General features: G+C 39.0%; 1 protein-coding gene and 1 long non-coding RNA gene across 4 annotated transcripts in view; both read left to right on the forward strand.

The window, feature by feature from the left end:
• Positions 1 to 19,177, forward strand: part of LOC143860310 (phosphoglucosamine mutase family protein) — a 39,926-nt gene that overhangs the window by 4,561 nt on the left and 16,188 nt on the right. For all 3 annotated transcript variants that reach the window (XM_077370887.1, XM_077370888.1, XM_077370889.1), the window contains one exon: positions 18,895 to 19,078. In XM_077370887.1, coding sequence (XP_077227002.1) covers positions 18,895 to 19,078 — 184 coding nt within the window. The remainder of the gene's footprint in view (positions 1 to 18,894; positions 19,079 to 19,177) is intronic.
• Positions 628 to 7,786, forward strand: LOC143861369 (uncharacterized). The gene is made up of 2 exons (XR_013239955.1): positions 628 to 714; positions 7,486 to 7,786. It is a non-coding gene; the product is annotated as an uncharacterized LOC143861369 (long non-coding RNA).

The following is a 19,177-nucleotide window of genomic DNA, read 5'->3' on the forward strand; positions in this document are numbered from 1 at the left end:
CATTTGCAAAGCAGTTCTTAACCTACTTGTCAGTTGTCAACCATAAGCTTCATTGGTAAATTGGATACATCTGTGTAGGAAAAGGGGTTGATGCTTGAGCATCCATCAAGAAGGGTCTAGAGGGCTCACCAGATTTAAAATTTTAGGGTTTGATCATTTTTATTTTTATTTTTAGGGAACTATGATAATTTTCAACTGATTTTTCTGGTGGGTTTTGAGTTCGGTCCGATAGAAAGACGTGATTTTTTTCTTTCTAATATGAGTTTCAGGAGCCATTAGGTCTTTTTTTTTTGGCTGAAATTTTGTGGATGCTATCTTTCTGATATATAGGGACTTTTAGTAGTTTCTGATTGAAGTTTAAACTTGCTTAAGGATGTTTTTGTGGGCCCTGTCAGTTAAAAAATGTAAATAGTGGATTGTGGCTGGAACTTATGTTTTATTCTTAGGTAAGTTTGGGAATAACAGGGCTTATCTTTCTTGATAAGGTAGGTTTTTCAAAGTTGCTTCATCAAGAGTCAAGATTAGATATAGGGTCTTGTGAGTTTGAGAGCTTTATAAGACTCTTTAACCAGAAATTTTGATACCTTTCTGTTATTGATGAGAATTCTTCCTTGTAGTGTGATACTCAAGATCTGGTTGTGGTGTGACGCTGCATTTTTGTCAAGTGGTTCATTAAGAATAAAACGATGAAATGCTATTCTTTCCCTCTTTCTAGTAAGCATTCTTGAACCTCTACTGCTATCTCCATAAAGTCAGCTTTGAATAGAGGATACATTAATATTTTTCATAGGCATTTATTGCTGAAATTTTATGGTGAGGTTTTGCTGAAATTTTATGGTGAGCTTTAGAGTTGGAAAACCTCATAGAAAAAGGTATTTGCTTTTATTAATGGGATTATTTTCCTTGCGTAAAGGGTGGTGGTGGGGTGTCCGGGAGGAATCAGCTTTGAAGCTGGCTCAGTCATAGTATCTCTTAGAGTACTTAATCTAATTATGGAGCTTTCATTGGCTTGGCATAGTAATTTCGTCCCATTCTAAAGGTGTTAATCAGTTGTTCGAATCTCTAATTATTGTTTTCCAAAATGCTAATCATTTGCTAGGCATTTCAGGCCCTATGTGTTGAGGCTTCGGTCATATGATTTTGAAAGAGAAATGGGCAGTTCGAAAGGTATCAGATTGAGGAAAACTAATAATCATCTCAACACCAAATTCTTTGTGATTGTAGTACTCTTCATTTAATAAAGGGAAAACTACTTATTGAACCCACTACTTATTGAACACCGATGGAAAATAGAGTATTCTAACTTGAAATAAAAAATCAATGATGTGATGCTATACCATAGAAAGGGAAAAAAAGAGGAGATTAAGGATCCCTACAAAAATAACATTAAAAAAAAGGATCCCAACAAAAATAGTTAGAAAATTTTTACAAGGAGGAGAGCGTTCAAGGGTATACATTATCTTCTAATAAATAATAAGATAAATAAATTCTATTAGTTATCTAGTTTGACACATGTAAGGCAAACTATCTATAACATCTTTAGCTTTTCTACAAGCATATTCATTATCAGTGATAATTTGCACTACTTTCTCTAGTCCAACCACAGAGAATTTCTAGAAATAATTTTGACATCTACGACACATCTTTGTACTTCCCACTCTGATGTGATCCTACCATCATTTTAGTCATTCGATTTCTTTCTTTCATTTGGACTATTATACTTGTTAATTTTCTTTTAGGTTGTCATTTATTTGATTTATTAACATTTTTATTTAGCCTGGATGTGGGGGATGTCCATATCAGCCGACCTACTTTAACCTTTTTTCATGGTCCACTTATCCTTGTAAACCCATCTTTTATAACCTTTTAGCCTTTGACCCACTTATTTCTAATTTCCTATTCACTAAACCCCTGAAAACCCATTTACAACTCTTTTAATGTCTTTTCTTTTAACCTATTGGCCAAATATAGGGTCCCTCACTTAAATAACTTAATCCCTTCATGTAAACACCATGAGTACCCACCTATAAAAAGAGCGAACTTTGGAAAATGTGAAGAAACTCAATCCCATCTCTCCCCTTTTTTCTCTTATAATCTCCCTCTCTCCAATCATCAACCTTCCCCTTGGTCGATTTCTTCTCACTTTTCTTTTCTCCTTTTCAACACCATGAGTACCCACCTATAAAAAGAGCTAACTTTGGAAAATGTGAAGAAACTCAATCCCATCTCTCTCCTTTTTTCTCTTATAACCTCCTTCTCTCCAATCAACCTTCCCATTGGTCGATTTCTTCTCCCTTTTCTTTTCTCCTTTTCATTTTCCCTCTTGTACTTCGATCTTTCACCCTTTCCTATTTTTTGACAGGTCTTCCCCCTTTGTCTCTATCTTGATTTTTCTTGGATCTTCATCTTCTTTTCTTGATCTTGATCTTGATCTTTATCAGATCTTGATCTATTCTTGATTTAGACATTTTCTGGGTCTTGATCTTCCTTTCTTTTCCTCTTCTTGATCGTTCATTGGACTTTATCCTTCACTTCTTCATCTCATTGTCTTGACTGAGATCAATCCTTCCCTCACTCTAGCTTTCTCTCTTTCTCCTCTCGACTATTACCTGCAAGGGACGATCAAAGGCACGATGGCTAATGCTTCACATCAAGGGCAAGGTCGAGCTCAGCCCCGAGGGGCCAGAAGCAGAGTACACATGCCACATTAGATCAACATTCTAATATGCTAGCTGGCATTAGGATCGCATTGTCTCGGATTGCATATAGTTCTTGGGGCCCTTGGCCATGCCGTGACCCCTAGGACCATGGTTTTAAATCTCGGCCGAAATCCGAAATTTTGGACCGAAGACCGAAACGAAATGGTACCAAAACGAAATTTACCAAATTTCGTTTGAAATTTCGGAAATTTCGTCGAAATTTATAATTAAATAATAATTTTTTATTCCGTTAACTAATTTCGATCGAAATTTTCGTCCCAAAAATCCAGGATTTCGTGGGCCAATACCAAATTTCGCCTGAAATTTCGGTTTCGGATAACTCCGAAATTTTAGCCGAAACTGAAAATTTAAACCATGCCTAGGACTACCCGCCTAGCCTATCCACCTATGCCAGACAAGGTTGATAGTCGAGGTTTAGGTCTTGACGGATCATCTGTAGTCCAATTAGATCTGAACATGAGTTTCAACCTTATAAGGAGATGAGACGGTTCTACGATGGGCCATGACTTCACTTTGAGTATAGGCTTGTGCGAGCCTTAGCAAGATCGAGAGGCTACGACATACGAGTTGATGTAGGGGATTTTATAGCTCACCTCGACCTTGACGAGTTTCTTGAGTGGGTTGACAACGTCACTCACTTCTTTGAATGGAAAGAGCTCCTTGAAGACAAGTAGGTTAGGTAAAAAACTGAAGGGCACTACGCTCATTTGATGGAAGCAAATACAGTCTAGGAGACTTAAAAAAGGTAAGGCTGAAATTAACAACCAAGTCAAAATGAAAAGCAAATACCTTCCGACTAACATTAGGGTCACTCTATATCAGATATTATTGGACCTTAGACAAGAAACGAAATCTTGAGAGACTATACGGAAGAATTCTACCTTATGACTGAGTGACTGCACGTAACACGATAGTGGAAGACGAAGAGCATGACCCTGCTTGATACATTAACGGGCTACGTTAACAACTCCATGAGCCAATCTCCCTTCATACCCTGCTCACTGTTGATGATGGCTTTTGATCAACATTGAAAGTCAAGAAGTTGGCTAATCGTTCTCCGTGTAGAGATGCAGATCAAGGCCCACGTAGCCAGTGTTGCATGGATTCAGATTCGCGTGTCGGGATCCGACACAGATTCGAGGTGTCAGATTCGGCAAACCCCCAAAAGTAGGATTCGGATTCTGTAATTTTTAAATTAAATAAAATTTCAAAATTTAGAATTTATATATATATGAGGAAAGTGAAGCTACACATATGTGTAGCTAACTTAGCTACACTGACGGCGTAAAATGCAATGGGCCCCACATTGTTTGGGTGATGCAAACCATTCATTTGATGGGCCCTCACATAGATAGGGTGTGCCCAAAAAATCAGCTCCATAGGATCATCCCAACCCTACGATTTGTGGAGGCAAAAATGGACGTGTAAAAACCGTCATAAATCTGTCCATTTTTGCCTCCACAGTTTGAAGGGTTGAGATCATCCAATGGAGCTGATTTTTTGGGCACACCCTATCAATGTGAGGTCCTATCAAATGAATGGTTTGGATCACCCAAATAATGTGGGCCCACTGTATTTTAAGCCATCGGTGTAGCTAAGTTAGCTACAGGTATGTGTAGCTTCACTTAACTCTATATACATACATATATATATATATATATATATATATATATATATATATATATATATTCATGAAAAATTCGAGGGTAAAGGGTTTTTTTTTTTTTTTTGAATGCTAGAGTGTTGAGGCGAGTTTTGTATTAAGAGAGTTTAAGGAGGAAAGGGGTCCATGTTGGAGGGTCAAGGCCCTAGGGTTTTTATTAAAAGAGTACGGGTTGTGCTTTCATATAAAAAAAAGTTAAGAAGAAAATACGTTTAAAGGAAAAATATACAGGATTCGCATTTAAAAAGAGATAACGATGAATCGGATTCACCCGAAAAAAAAGGATTCTTGCGGGCCACGGCTACGACAAGAATCCGGGTGTGTCCTACGTGAATCTATGCCCGATTCGGATGCGGAGACATTTCAACACGGATTCGGTAGAGGGGGGCAAAGAATCCATGCAACATAGCACGTAGCTCATTCAACAGAGAGCCCATGGCTGAATTCTTGAATCCTACTCTTCCACCTAAGAGTACAACCACGAGATCACCTATTAGTGAGTTGAGTGCAGGTTGTGGACTGTTAGGACCCAAATCACAAACGACACTGTTTAAATGTTTCAAATGTGGTGAACTAGGTCACCAATCATCAGACTGTCCACCTCGGACGTTCAGTCCTCATACCGCATTATCAGAACGAGTGGATGCAATGAATGCGAACGAAGAGTTAGAAGACCCCCACGATATTAGTCCTTAGCCTAATGATACAAATGATCCAACCCTTGAGAGCGAGCATGATGAGCCCACCCTTGATGGGATAATGACACGTATGCATGTGTGCTTAATCATATCATGATGTCTGAGGTGCCAGAGTCAGATAGATGGTTGCAAAGTAATATCTACACACTGCATGTACATAAGGACAAAACCTATGCACCATCATAAATGTAAGTACGGAGAATCTTGTCTCCTAGTTGATGGTCGATTTGGAAATTAAAGGCTAAAAAGTTGAATCGATCATACAACATAGCACGGTTCAAAGGTGGAGCCGAAGTACCCATCACGATATGTTGTCTTGTAAACCTTTCCATCGGAAATGTTTACCACGACGTTGTTTGGTGAGACACTGTTCCAGTTGAGGTGTGTCACATCTTGCTAGGCTGCCCATACTAGCCCATGGTAGCATGACAAGTATGCGTACTCCTTTGTAAAAGATGACAGAAAAATAAAGTTAAATTATCTGAAGGATGCTCCTAGGCCATCAAGGGATGTATCAACACCCTGTATGTCAACAAATGAGGATGCTAAACCCAAAGGAAAGGATTTGCCATTATTCATAAATTGGTCAAAGTTTGAGGACGCATGGAAAGAGATGAAAATCATCTTAGTCCTCATAGGAAAGGAAGAACCAGTGAGTCCCCCCATCCCTTATAGGATACACAACCTTTATTAGAGGAGTTCAATGATCTCACCCCTCAGGATCTCCCGAATGTACTCCCTCCATTGCAGGTCATTTAGCATTGTATCAATCTTGTCCCGGGCTCTAATTTTCCACATGTACGTCATTATCGTATGAGCCCAGTAGTGCATGGTGAGTTACATTTCAAGTCCTAGACTCGTCGAAGAGGGCCCGCATCTAGGAAAGTATGAGCTCATGAGCGGTGTCTTCACTCTTCCCTTCTCACTCCTAGAAAGGATGGGACGTGGAAAATGTGCATTGATAGCCGCACCATCAACAAGATTACTGTCTAGTATAAGTTTCCTGACCTAAACTTGATGACATATTGGACATGCTGAATGGTGCTTGTTTATTCTCCAAGATCGTTCTGAAGAGTGGATATCACCAGGTCGGAATACATCCTGGCGATGAATGGATGACCTACTTAAAGACTCGAGAGGGTCTATATGTATGTGATGAACCAGGCATTTAGGCCTTTTTTTGGAAATTCGTCATCGTTTAGTTCGATGATAGCTTCATCTATATTCATAACCCCGATAAACATGTTTCCCACATGGAGAAAGTGTTTGAAATCTTAAGGAAAAATAAGTTATTTGGCGAATCTAAAGAAGTATGTATTTGACCTTCTTGGGATATACTGTATCGGTTGATGGGAATAAAGTTGACACAATCAAAGTCGAGGCCATAAGAAGCTGGCCTCTGCCCATATCTATCAGTGATATGTGACGATTTCACAGACTTGCATCATTTTATTTGTTATTTATTCACAATTTCAGTTCCGTGATCACACCTCTGTGAGTGTATGAAACTTGGTGTATTCCACTAGATTCCTGAGGCCAAATTGAGTTTCAACCTCTTTAAGCCTGTAATGATGAGTGCTTTGATTCTATCACTCATAGACTTTAACAAAGTCATCGAGGTTGATTGTGATGCCTCACACGTGGGAATAAGAGATGTCCTCAGTCAGGAATGACTCCCTACAGCCTATTTAGTGAGAAGCCGAGCGATGAAGACAGCTAGCCTTCCCATTGCCATCTGTCTCCATTGCATGTAATAATTTTTGAAATTCACATCAACGGTGCGATTCAACTTCTCCTTCGCCATGGAGGCATCTAAGCTGGTTCCCTTCTTTTTGAGGAGAAAATCTCTGACTTTCATTAATTCTCTCACCTTTATAATCACGCCATCTGTCTTCAAGATAGTCAGATCTCAGAACGCGTGTTTTATTGTTATTCTGCCGTAATGGTTCAACGAACCCATCATCGACACGCGTCCAAGACTTTATCTGTATATCCCCAGGCTTTGAACTTTCCGCCAAAAGATGAGTATTTTTAAAATTCGAATGGACGGTATCATCAATATCACCCACCACATGATGAGAATCAACGGCCAGATCTTTCCTTTTTCTAACCTTAGAAGCAGGAATCGTGCACATGGATGCCGCTCCCATGTGAGAACCGCGATTCCGCGCTCCTCACTAAGGATCGGCTAAGGATCGTGCCCCCAAAGTCTCAGAAAATAAAAATAAACACATAAATGATAAAGAAAAGAAAAGTAAAGAAACACAAAGAGAAAAAGAACACAAATTATGACAGATTTTTCAAAAAAATAGAAACAACAACTAATAACAAAGGATTTACATGATCAGTGAAGAATCTAACCTTATGGATGTCAAAATCTCTGATCTTTTAGGATGTTTTGCAGGCTAACAGATGTTTTGCTCCAAAACACAGATTCAACGAAGGTGATTTCTCCCCACTGCATGCGAAAGGCCCTTCCATTTCTCCCGAATGAAGCACCTCTTTCCAACATCGTTAATGGAGACTGCCGTTTAGCTTAGGGTTTTTTTATTCTTTCATATTTACTTTTCCTAAAAAGCCAGCTAAATGTGTAATAATAACATTCTACCCTCTACAAGAATGAAGAATAGATATTTCTGGAAAAAGGTTCTTTTGGTAAAAACAAAAAGCCTCATCGTTGAAAGTGTTTTTTGGAACTTTGGAAATTGGAATGTCTTAAAAGTTTGGAAGGAAAAATAACGTTTGGAAAGTTTCTATGAACTCTTTTGATTGCACAGCCTGTTTGGGATGCAGAAATATCTATGGAAAAGTCAACAGAAATACTATTGTTTAATTCTTTGATTGAGAAATGATATATTAGCCCTTTTTTACTTTGAACAGGCACCTACAGTGTATTTATGACTACACTTTTGCACTAGAGGGGGTTGTCCTTAGTAGAAAAGGGGGCAAATATGTCACTTCCCTTCTTGATTTCCCAATATCTTTCCTCTTTAAGAATGATATTTGGCACTCCGTTAATTTGATAAGGGCACTCATTATTTTTTCTAAACATGCCTAATAATAATGTATTAAAGGCAATTGAGAATTACTAAAGTAAATGAATCATAACTATTATTATAATCTCAGCCATCCACTTTTGTGTGAATGACTGAGATTATTCTAACTTAAAATTTAATTTTCTTATCACATCCATTCTAAACCTTTACAAATCGAAGGACTGGGATCATCTTATGGAGATTATTTTTGGGCAAATGTGTATTTACATTTGGACCCGATAAATGAACGGTTTAGATCTTTGAACAACATGGGCCCTGATGAATTTTCTAATAAATACTTTTTATATGGTGTCTGTATGTACGTGCATGCATTCTTTTAAAATAGAGTAGGGAAATATGGGCTTGGGTTGGATTAGTGTATGTTAAAGAAAAATAGTTAAGGCCCATTTAATTTGAGCAAAATTACAATGTATACAAAAGTTAAAATAGCATTAAGTAGTTTCAAAGCATGGACAACCAAAAGTCTGACAAATTAGAAAACTCCCACTCCATATACCCCAACGTTGTGTATTTTTTTCCATCCATTACTTTTGTCTTTTCACATCTTTCACTTTTGTTTTTTCCCCTCTCTACATACAAGAATCCCAATCAGTTTTGCCTTTTCTCTCTCTCGTCTCCATATGGAACCCTTGCTCCATCAATTTTGCCTTTCCACCCACTTTTGCCTTTTCAATCTCTCTTCATCTGTGTAAGCAGCACGAGTGCAGTGCAGGACTCCATCAAAGCCATTTTCACTTTTTATTGGTAAGTATAAGCAGCAAGACTCCAAATCCCTTTTCCCTCTCTCCTTGTATTTATAAGCAACCTGACTCGACTAGAGCCACACTTTTTTACAGGTATAATGGATGCCTTCCAGACTTCAAACCAAAATCTGGATTTTCAAGAAGCTAGCAATGAAGATGAATATGAAGAGCCATCAGCCACTCCACTTTGGAAATATGTTACTAAGGTTCAATGTGAAGGAGCAAACCCTAAAGGAAGAGGTGGGTCAGCAAAATTTGTGTGCAACTTTGGATGCAGATCAGAACCTTATACAGGATCTTATTCACGAGTCCGTGCCCACTTAATTGGTACCTTACCAGGCCAACGAGCTCAAGGAATTCAATTATGTACGAAGTTGAGCACGATAGAGCGCGGGATATTGAAACAAGAAGAAGCAGATGCAAAGCGTGTCTTTGGCGGAAATTCTAAAGCTCGAAAGCCTCCACTAGCAACTCCGGCACTAAAAATGCCCTCTAATGCGCCCTCTTCAATGAAGGCAATTGACAAAATGTTTAATATCAGTTCAAGAGAAGAGGTTGATCAAAAGATTGCAAGGTGTCTCTATGGCAATGGCATTCCCTTTCATGTTGTTAGATTTCCTCTTTGGGCAGATATGATTACCGCCATCAATAATGCACCAAAGGGCTATAAATCTCCCAATTATGAAAAGGTGAGGACCACTTTGTTAGACAAAGAGCAGACGAAGATGAGACAGGCACTCAGCCCTTTAATGGAGGATTGGAATACTCACGGCGTATCTATTGTTTCAGATGGGTGGTCTAACCAAAAAAATCAGACTCTGATCAACATCATGGCTGCCTCAGGTGGTAGAGCGATGTTTATAAATGGACATGATGTTTCGTCGATCGACAAATCTGCACAGAATATTGCTGAGTTGTTGTTCAAGGCCATTGATTATGTTGGGCCATCCAATGTGGTGCAAGTAATCACCGATAATGCCTCCAATTGCAAGTCTGCAGGAGCAATAATAGAAAGTAAGTACCCTCACATATTTTGGTCAGGTTGCTTGGCTCATACATTAAATTTATTGATGAAAGATATTGGTAAATCCGAGCATCCATCTTTAGCATTTGTTGGTGAAACATACAAAAGAGGGAAAGCAATAGTTATATATGTAAAGAATCATAGTTCCTGTCAGTTTTTATTTAAAACATTTTCTGATTTGGAGCTTCTGAGGGTGAAGAAAACAAGATTTCCTCACCATTATATAGTCATTCAACGCCTTGTAAAAGTCCGGGCTGCTTTAGTATCTATGGCTGTAAATAGGCAATGGGAAAATCTAAGAAGAAGAGCATCGGCAGACCAACATGACATTGTTCGTAGCACTAATATGGATGATGAATTTTGGAGAAAATCAGAGAGAGTACTAAAAGTGTTGAAGCCTATTTACAAAATGTTGAGATTTTCTGATTCAGATAAAGCGGTGATTGGAGAAGTATACGAACAAATGGATACAATGTTGGGGCAAATTCAGGATACTCTTTCTCATGATCAAGTAATGTATAAGAAGATTCATAATCTTGTGGTGGAGAGATGGGACAAGATGAACATACCATTACATTGTCTTGCTTACGTACTTGTCCCCAAATACTATACAAACTCTTGGCTTTCAAAGCATGCCCCAGGTGGTGTAAAGAGGACAAAACCTCATTTTGATACTGAGGTGCAAAAAGGCTATCTTAAAGCACTTGATAGGATGATTCCTGGACCATCAGAAGTTGCTTTAATAAGGCAACAAATCAGTGATTTTGTTAGTAACAAAGGTGTTTTTGCACAGCCTCAATCTGTGAGTGATAGGGAGACAATGCCAATACTTTCATGGTGGCACTTATATGGTGGACTAGCCCCTGAATTATATTCTCTAGCAATTAAAGTATTGTCACAGAGTGTTAACACCTCTTGTGCTGAAAGGTGTTGGAGTACTTATTCTTACATTCATAGCGTGAAAAGGAATCGACTAAATGCGGACCGTTCGGAAAAACTTGTTTTTGTGCATTACAATCAAAGATTGTTATCAAGATTTCGAGAGGATTATGAAGCATCCTATAAAAATTGGGATGCTTATCCAAGTGATGACAACATTGAGGAAGATATCATAACAATAGAGGCAAGAGAGAAACCATTATCTGATGATAATGATGATGATGATATCGATCCTAGTGATGATGCCGTTCTCTCCACACCACCTACTACCTTAGTCCCACCGTCACTAACTTCCTTGCATCAAACTCCTCCAACTCTTCAAGGTAATTCATTGGAGCAAGCAAGGAGGCGTGTTCAGCAAGCACAAGCAAAGAGGGCGCGGAAATGAAGATGATTAGAAATTACTACTTTTTGTCTTTTTGGTGTATTTAAATTTTGAAATATATATAATGATGGTTGGGAAGTTGGAAATTGATACTTTTTTATGTACTTAAACTTTGAAACATATATATAAAGATGGTTGCAAATTATTATTTTTGATACACTTGAATTTTGAATGACAAAGAAAAATTACACAGGCGCTCCCATGACGCTCCCAACCTTAGATTCTTCTAGACCCCCACGCTCCCCCGCCCCTGCTCCCGCTCCCGCTCCCGCCCCCGCCCCCGCTTCGTGCTTCTAAGTTTCTAACCCTCTCTCGGATCCAATTTTCATCATACTTTCCAATTGGACTGTCCGATAGGATCTCGATGGACGGTGGTCGATTCGTCTCGCTCACATGGCGTGTGCCGGAGAAAACTCCGTCAACTTTCTTTTTCGTCTCCGGTTCTCGTAGACATGCAGCAAAAGATCTTTTTTCCAGCATTGGCTCACCATTTTTTCTTTTATCATCCTTAAAAACCTCCTCATCGAACGGATAGTGCACCTGATTAACATTTAACCCAGCCTGGAATGCATGGGAAACCGAAATTTCAGTACAACATCCGAAATTTCCAAAATTTCGCCCAAATTATTTACCGTTTCCGTTATATGCGATTTCGGTGTCGGTCTCCACCGAAATCTCCGATTTCGGTCGAAATTTAAAACCATGCTTTGGACCATGAGGTCCGTGGTTGTTTCGTTTGACTATCTTACGGACCTGTATCCCACATGCACATTTATTGTCCTATTTTAGTCACATCAGTCAACGGGTGTTGATCCGACTGCTGCTTATGTCCTATATGATGGATTTCTGTTTCATGACACTCTCTTGTGTATACTCGAGGGATCTTTGCATGAGATCCTTATCTATGAGCTTCACTATAGAGGCTTGGCATGTCACTTTGCTTGAGTAAAGACCATAGCTCTGGTGAGCAACAATACTTTTGGCCTTGGTTGAAACTTGGCATGATTCGTTACGTATGTCAGTCAACGGGCGCTGATCTGACTGCTGCTTACGTTATACAAGATGGATTTCTGTTTCATGACACTCAATTGTGTATGCTTAAGGGATCTTTACGCAAGAGCCTAATCTATGAGCTTCACTATAGAGACTTGGCCTTAGAAGCACGAAGCGGGTGTGGGGGTGGTGGCGGGGGCGGGGAAGAGTGGGGGTCAAGAAGAATAAAAGGGAACGCCGTGGGAGCGTTCATGTAATATTTTCTTTATATGTTTTTTCAAAATTCAAGTACATCAAAAAATAATAATTTCTAACCATCTTCACATTTGTCATTCAAATTTTAATTACATCAAAAGGTAGTAATTTGTAACTATCTTCATTTTTGTGCCCTCTTTCTCATTCCTTGTGAAGATGCCTTCGTGCTTGCTCCAATGAAGTACTTTGAAGAGTTGGAGGAGTTTGATACAAGGAAGTTGGTGATAGTGGGACTGTTGGTGTAATAAGAGCAGGCTGGGAGTGTCATGGGAACGGCTCCCTTCTCTTCAAGAGCGCCATGGGAGCGTTTCCCGTCCTAAGGAGCGTTGAATCACGATTCTGGCATGGGAGCGGCACCCATGAGGAAGGTTCTTGCTTCTAAGGACTTGACATGTCACTTTGCTAAAGTAAAGACCATAGCTCTAGTAGAGCAACAATACTTTTGGCCGTAGTTGAAACACGACATGATTCGTTATGTAGGTCAGTGGTGTATCAATCATTTAAGGGCCAAGCTTAAAAAACTAGTCTTTATGCCCCTCTATCCATTTGTAGTACACCTTGGGAGGTTATTGTCACTAATTTTTTCATAGGTTTACCTCGGACTTTTGGGAAGTTTGATTTCTTCATTTTTATCCATATGTTTCTAAAATGTTCCTTGTCAGAAAACTTCAATGCATCTTATGTTGCCGAGTTATTATTTAGAGAGGTTGTACACTTCATATAGTCCCAAAGTCATTCAATTACGATAGAGACACTACGTTCTTGAGTTATTTTTGGAGAACTTTATGGGCAAAATGAGGACTACACTTCAGTTCAACAGTGCGTATCATCCTCAGACGGATAGACAGACATAAGTTCTCAATCACAGCTTTGGAAATTTATCAAGATTCTTAGCTGGTGAAAGGCCTCATCGATGAGACTTAAATTTTACCACAGACAGAGTTTGCTTACTGTTTGCACATAATTATACCGCAAGCGTACGGGTCAATTGTAGCTACGGGTCGATCACAGGGAAGAGAGTAATTAAATTTTTAACTTAGGCAGAGTGTACCAAATTACTTGAAAATGAATCACTAATTATCTATTCTAAAAGAAAATTTAAAATTTATTAAAGCAAATTTTGAACCACTAAAATTGATATACTAATTCGATCGCGAAACTAACACAACTAGGATTTGATTTGATAAAACAGTTAAGAAACTACTTAGGGAAAGAATCCACCATAAAGTTGAATCAAATCGATGGTTTGTAAAGTTATTAAATTGATCACACCCTTGACTTGAATTGAATTGAGTGTATGATGAATCCGATCAACGGAAAATAAGATCAACGGATGTTATTTCCCATGAGTGATACATCACATACACCTTTCAATTTTAATGATTACACAAGACTTTATAAAATATCATCATCAATCATGCATACGAAAGAATCAATGGCATGTATGATCTAAAATCCAAATTTATAAACCCTTGTATAGTGAATTTTTTTTTTAACAAGATTGGATCTATAGCATTAGATTATAAACTATCAATTTTTTATCTTACTTCATGGCTTCATTTAAACCCTAAGTTAAGAAATTTAGCTACTCGTGGCTGACTTTAAACAAGATAAATAAAAGAAATGAATCATCATAGCAAAACAATGAAGAAAAGAGAAAAAAATTAACTTCCCTTTCAATTACAATGATCAATAAATAGATCCACCATTGAAGGTTCCAGTATCAAGGTCTCATTGAAGGTTCCAGTATCCAAGTCTCAAAGAAAGAAAGAAAAAGAATACAAAAGTTCTTCACTGTTTTTTCTTTTTCTTTTTTTTGGACGAATTTTCACCCCTCCAAATTCATCCACCCTTTGTTGACTCTTTGAGTCGGTTCAAATTGATTTGGCTCACTTCCTCTCTTTTATTGATTTTGGGAATTGTCCACCAATCAAAATACTTAAAGATCCCATGAAATAAGGTTGGTTGCTACAAAATAGGGGGGAAATCTTACAAATTAGGCTCCACATGTTTTCACCCTACAATATAGGGGAGCACAAAACGTTTTGGATGGGAGGGGGTGTACATATCAATTTCAACTCCCTTTTGCTTTAATTCCAATTAGTAATTTGAAGTTGAAATCGGCCAAGATGGGTGCCCTCTTGCATAAAGTTGGTAGAACCCCATCAACTCATTTCTATAAGGCGATCCAAACCGTTGAATTGATCTCATTCCATTTTTGCAAGCAAACAAGATAAAGAAAGAGAGCTAAATCGTTGGAGGGGGGGGGGAGAGAAAATAGGGACTAATTAGGGAGAGGAGAGAGAAAAGAAAATCGTTGAGGGAGGAGATGAGAGAGAGAGTCGGTTGGATTTGATATGGAGTGATCCAAACCATCCAATTGTTGGGCAAATGGGGAGACGAAATAGGAAAAAAAAACGTGTAAGAGAGAGAGAGAGAGAGAGAGAGAGAGAAGAAATAGGGAGAGAGTTAAGTCGTAGGAATTTTCCTTGTTTTTCTCTTGCTTTGCACCATGAAATGACCAAGTTATCCCCACTCTTCGAATGAATTGCAATTGTGCCATATATTTTCGCAAATGGCTAATAGACCTTTCCTTTGTATTGCATACAAAACAACTATATTTGCCTTCTCCCCTCTTTTGTCTTCAAGGAGCAATCCAAACCATTCAATTGACGGTCCACTTGGTGAGCCCTTCTTCCATTCGTGATATGATCTTGGCCATTGATTGCATTTCACACTTGATCAATTCACCCAAGGACTTTCCAAGCTTTGATTTTCCTTGAAATTGCTTCCCTTTAGCTCTCTTTCCATGGATTTCTCGAAAATAACTTGAAACATAAAAAACAAGGGAAAATACCTTAGGTAACACTGTTCTAAGTATGAAAATATGCATTCTTAACAACTAAGATTCACACATAAATGTGCTCATCACTTACAATAGTTCCATTAACCGTTCCATTGGAAAGTTTTATTTTGAAACCATCTATAGCTAGTGGTCTTCCTATTTATTTCCCACCTAGATCGTACACCATTATCCTACCCTTAGAAGCACGAAGCGGGTGCGGGTGGGGGGGCGGAGGCGGGAGCGGGGGCGGGGAAGCGTGGGGTCTAGAAGATTCTAAGTTTGGGAGCGTGTAATGTAATATTTTCTTTAGATATCTTTCAAAATTCAAGTACATAAAAAATAATAGCTTCTAATCATTTTCATATGTATCTTTCAAAAGTTAAGTACATCAAAAACCAGTAATTTCTAAACATCTTTGAAGAGTAATTTCTAACCATCTAAGTTTGGGAGCGCCTCGTTCCTTGTGCCTTCTGAAGATGCACAAGCCTTTGTGCTTACTCCAATGAAGTAATTTGAAGAGTTGGAGGAGTTTGATGCAAGGAAGTTGGTGATGGTGGGACTTATGGAGTAATAGAAGTAGGCTGAGAGCGTCATGGGAGTAATTCCTGCTCTTTGGGGTCGCGCTCCCTAGAAGCTCCTTCCTAAGGAGCGCCGAATCGAGGTTCCGAGATGGGAGCGGCACCCCGAGGGAAGATTCCTGCTTCTAAGATCCTACCCTGATCGACGCAATGACGAGGCCGAGGACTTCACTCAACATATCAAGGAGCTACAAACAGAGGTGTTAGAGCAACTACAGCTCAGCAATGACCAATATAAGATTGTTTCTGACCAGCATAGTAGAGATCATTCTTCCACTACTGGGGACTTAGTGATGGCATACTTTTGACGAGAGCGATTTCTATCGGAGCGTACGACAAGTTGAAGAGGAAGAAGTATGGACCATACATCCTCAAGCAGTTTGGTCCTAATGCATATATCTATTGGACCTCCCTGAGAATATGACGACTTCTCTCATCTTAAACTTTTCTAATTTGTACTTATTTCGTGGAGACGTGGTAGAGCCAGATGCCATCACCACATTATCATTCAGAGCAAGTTCATCTTCAGATAACCAGATTGACAAGATTGTGGATATCAAGGCTATGGATACTCACTGAAGATCACATCGTAGATATCTTGTTTGTTGGTAAGACCGACCATCGACCAATTGTCCGTAGATTGGAGAGGCTGAGCTACAGCGAATTCAAGAGAATCTTTACCAGCGTGTTACAGACATTTACTCAATGGAGTTGAGTTTTTGCCATACGGTAGGAAGGGGGAGGAGGAGGGGGCTGATGTGATCCATCGGCCACCACTTTAATTCATTTAGTTTTTTTTTCCATGAGGGACTTATTAATTTTTAATTATTAATTATTATTTTTATTTACATTTTTTATCATAGATGTGGGGAATGTCCACATCAACATATGACCTTTTCCCCCTTTTCCCATGGCCTACTTATAGCCCATCTTTTGCCTTTACCGTGCCCACCATCACTTAAACCCAAGCCCATTTTTTATTTTATCTTGTTGGTTCAATTTTAGGGCCTACCATTGAAGCCTCACTTAACCCTCTTTTGTCCCATTGGTTCCCTTTAGGAGTCAACTACATACCCAACACCATCCCTATTATAAAACTGCTCAACCCCCTAACCCTAAGTACTTTTGGAAATTGCAAAGGAGCTCCTTCCGCCCTTCTCTAACGCAAGGTATTCTCTCTCTAAAACCCCTAACCCTTAACACGTTTGGAAATCGCAAAGGAGCTTCCGCCCTTCTCTCTCTCTTTAACGCAATGTATTCTGTCTCTCCCTCTCTCCCCTTTTCTTTCTCTTTCTCTCTTCTCCTCTGCTTCTTTTCTCTCTTTCCTTCTCTCTTTCCTCTTTTTACTTTTCTTTCCGCTGTTTCTTTCCTCTCTTCCTTTATTTTCCTCTCCTCTCCCCTATCGACCAGCCAGCTGTTGCCACCTTTCACTATCGTCTCCTTTCTTTCCCTCACTTGGCTGCATGCAACCAGTCCTTGCTGCTCCCCCTTTCCCCTCATTTTTCTCCCCCCTTCTGACTTTCTAGCCCACATCTGTGGCCCTTCCTCTCCTTTTTTTTTCCAAGTATTTTTCCTCTCTGTCTCTCCTCTGACTGAGATCAGCCCCTTCCTCTTGTTTCTCTAGCTATCCCTCTCTCTTCTTTTGGATACCACCCACATCAGGCGACCTCGGCCCTAGGCCCGGTGTACCATCCAATACTTTTCCACCCTTTTATCCCACAGCCTCTACTTCCCTTTTAGCCTACCCATATATTCCACCCTTGAACTTTTCCCATCTGTTTCCCCCCTTATCTAACCTAAGCTTGTCACCCTTAACCCAATACCCTGAACATAACACCCATCCACCCTCTTCACCATATTCAATACCATTTGGCATAGGCATTTATTTAGTAGATCTTATTTGTGGACAGACCTGGTTTATGATCTGATTTTTTTTTTTAAACCTTGCTGATTTTTCTAGTTACAACTAATTGCATGGAACATTCTTGCATGAGTTAATTTCTATTGATGGATGAAAATCTTTTGAAGGCTTGAAACTTTATGATGAACCGGCTGTTTTTTTAAACACTATTTGCTGTTTGTTTCTGTCATGGGAATGCATGATGCTACTTTAATCATCGTTTTTTTTTTAAGTTACTACTTTAATGATCTAGAACCTATTTTGTGCTCCAAAGTTCGCAGAAGAATAACCGTTGAACCCTAAGTTCGCATCAAATACAGATGTGACATGCAACAAAAAACATTTTATTGATTTGTAACATGATTCCTTGGGCAGCACGGCTGTGGCACTTGTAATGACATAATTAACACTATATTTTGCATATCTCCAAACATCCACTGATTGGAGCATGTTAGTGTTTCCTTTAACAAGTTGAGTTTCCAGTTAAACCTCTGTGCATACAGCTCTATCCACTCCTCAGTTCAACAAACATTAACAATCTGGTTATGCTGCTTTTTTTTTATCTATGGATGACATCGATATACTTGTATATATTCATTTAGAGTTGTTTTTTGTGTCCTGATTTATAGTTTTATACACACTCAGACCATGAGAGTCATGAAGAAAATACCGTTGGAGTTTGCAAGGAGAACCTGCTTTTATTATCAAATGAATTAGCTTTGTTGTTCATCTTAATAGTCAAAGGCGATGTTAGCCCAAGATTTAGAACACCGTTCACTTCTTGGACAACTTTAGAGATGGATGGATATGTCATATGACAGTCCTGTGACCTCCATCTAGGAAAAGGTTGATATTGATCGTGGTTACTGAGCTTGATTCTGGAGAATAAGATCTGTCTGGTATGAGAATATCATGGATTTTTATATTAAATGTTTGGCTTGACCTTTTCTTTTTTTGTTGCTGATTTTTTCATGGGGCCGTGTCTCTGCTCATCTGGTGTATCGGCTTCTGCCTTTCTCTTTTATTTAAATATAATATATCCTTGTCAAAATAAAAAAATATCATGAATTTTCATTGAGGAATGCATCCCTGCAGTGATATACGAGGTGTTGCTGTTGCCGGTGTGGAGCAAGAACCTGTCAACCTCACTGAACCTGTTGCAGAAGCAATAGCTGCTGCCTTTGCTGCATGGTTGTTGGACAAAAAGAATGGAGATATATCAAGGCGCCTGAGAGTCTCTATTGGCCATGATTCTAGAATTTCTGCACAGATGCTGCAGGTGCTTCTGTTTTATATGCGACTGAGTTCTTACTTTGCTTATGATTGTGGTGTCAAATTGCTTAAAGTTCTAGTCAAAGTTTTAAATTTCGGCTTCGGT

This window comes from Tasmannia lanceolata, unplaced genomic scaffold, assembly GCF_043159265.1.
Source record: "Tasmannia lanceolata isolate RefF3 unplaced genomic scaffold, GAP_Taslan_0.1 ptg000037l, whole genome shotgun sequence".
Taxonomy (NCBI): domain Eukaryota; kingdom Viridiplantae; phylum Streptophyta; class Magnoliopsida; order Canellales; family Winteraceae; genus Tasmannia; species Tasmannia lanceolata.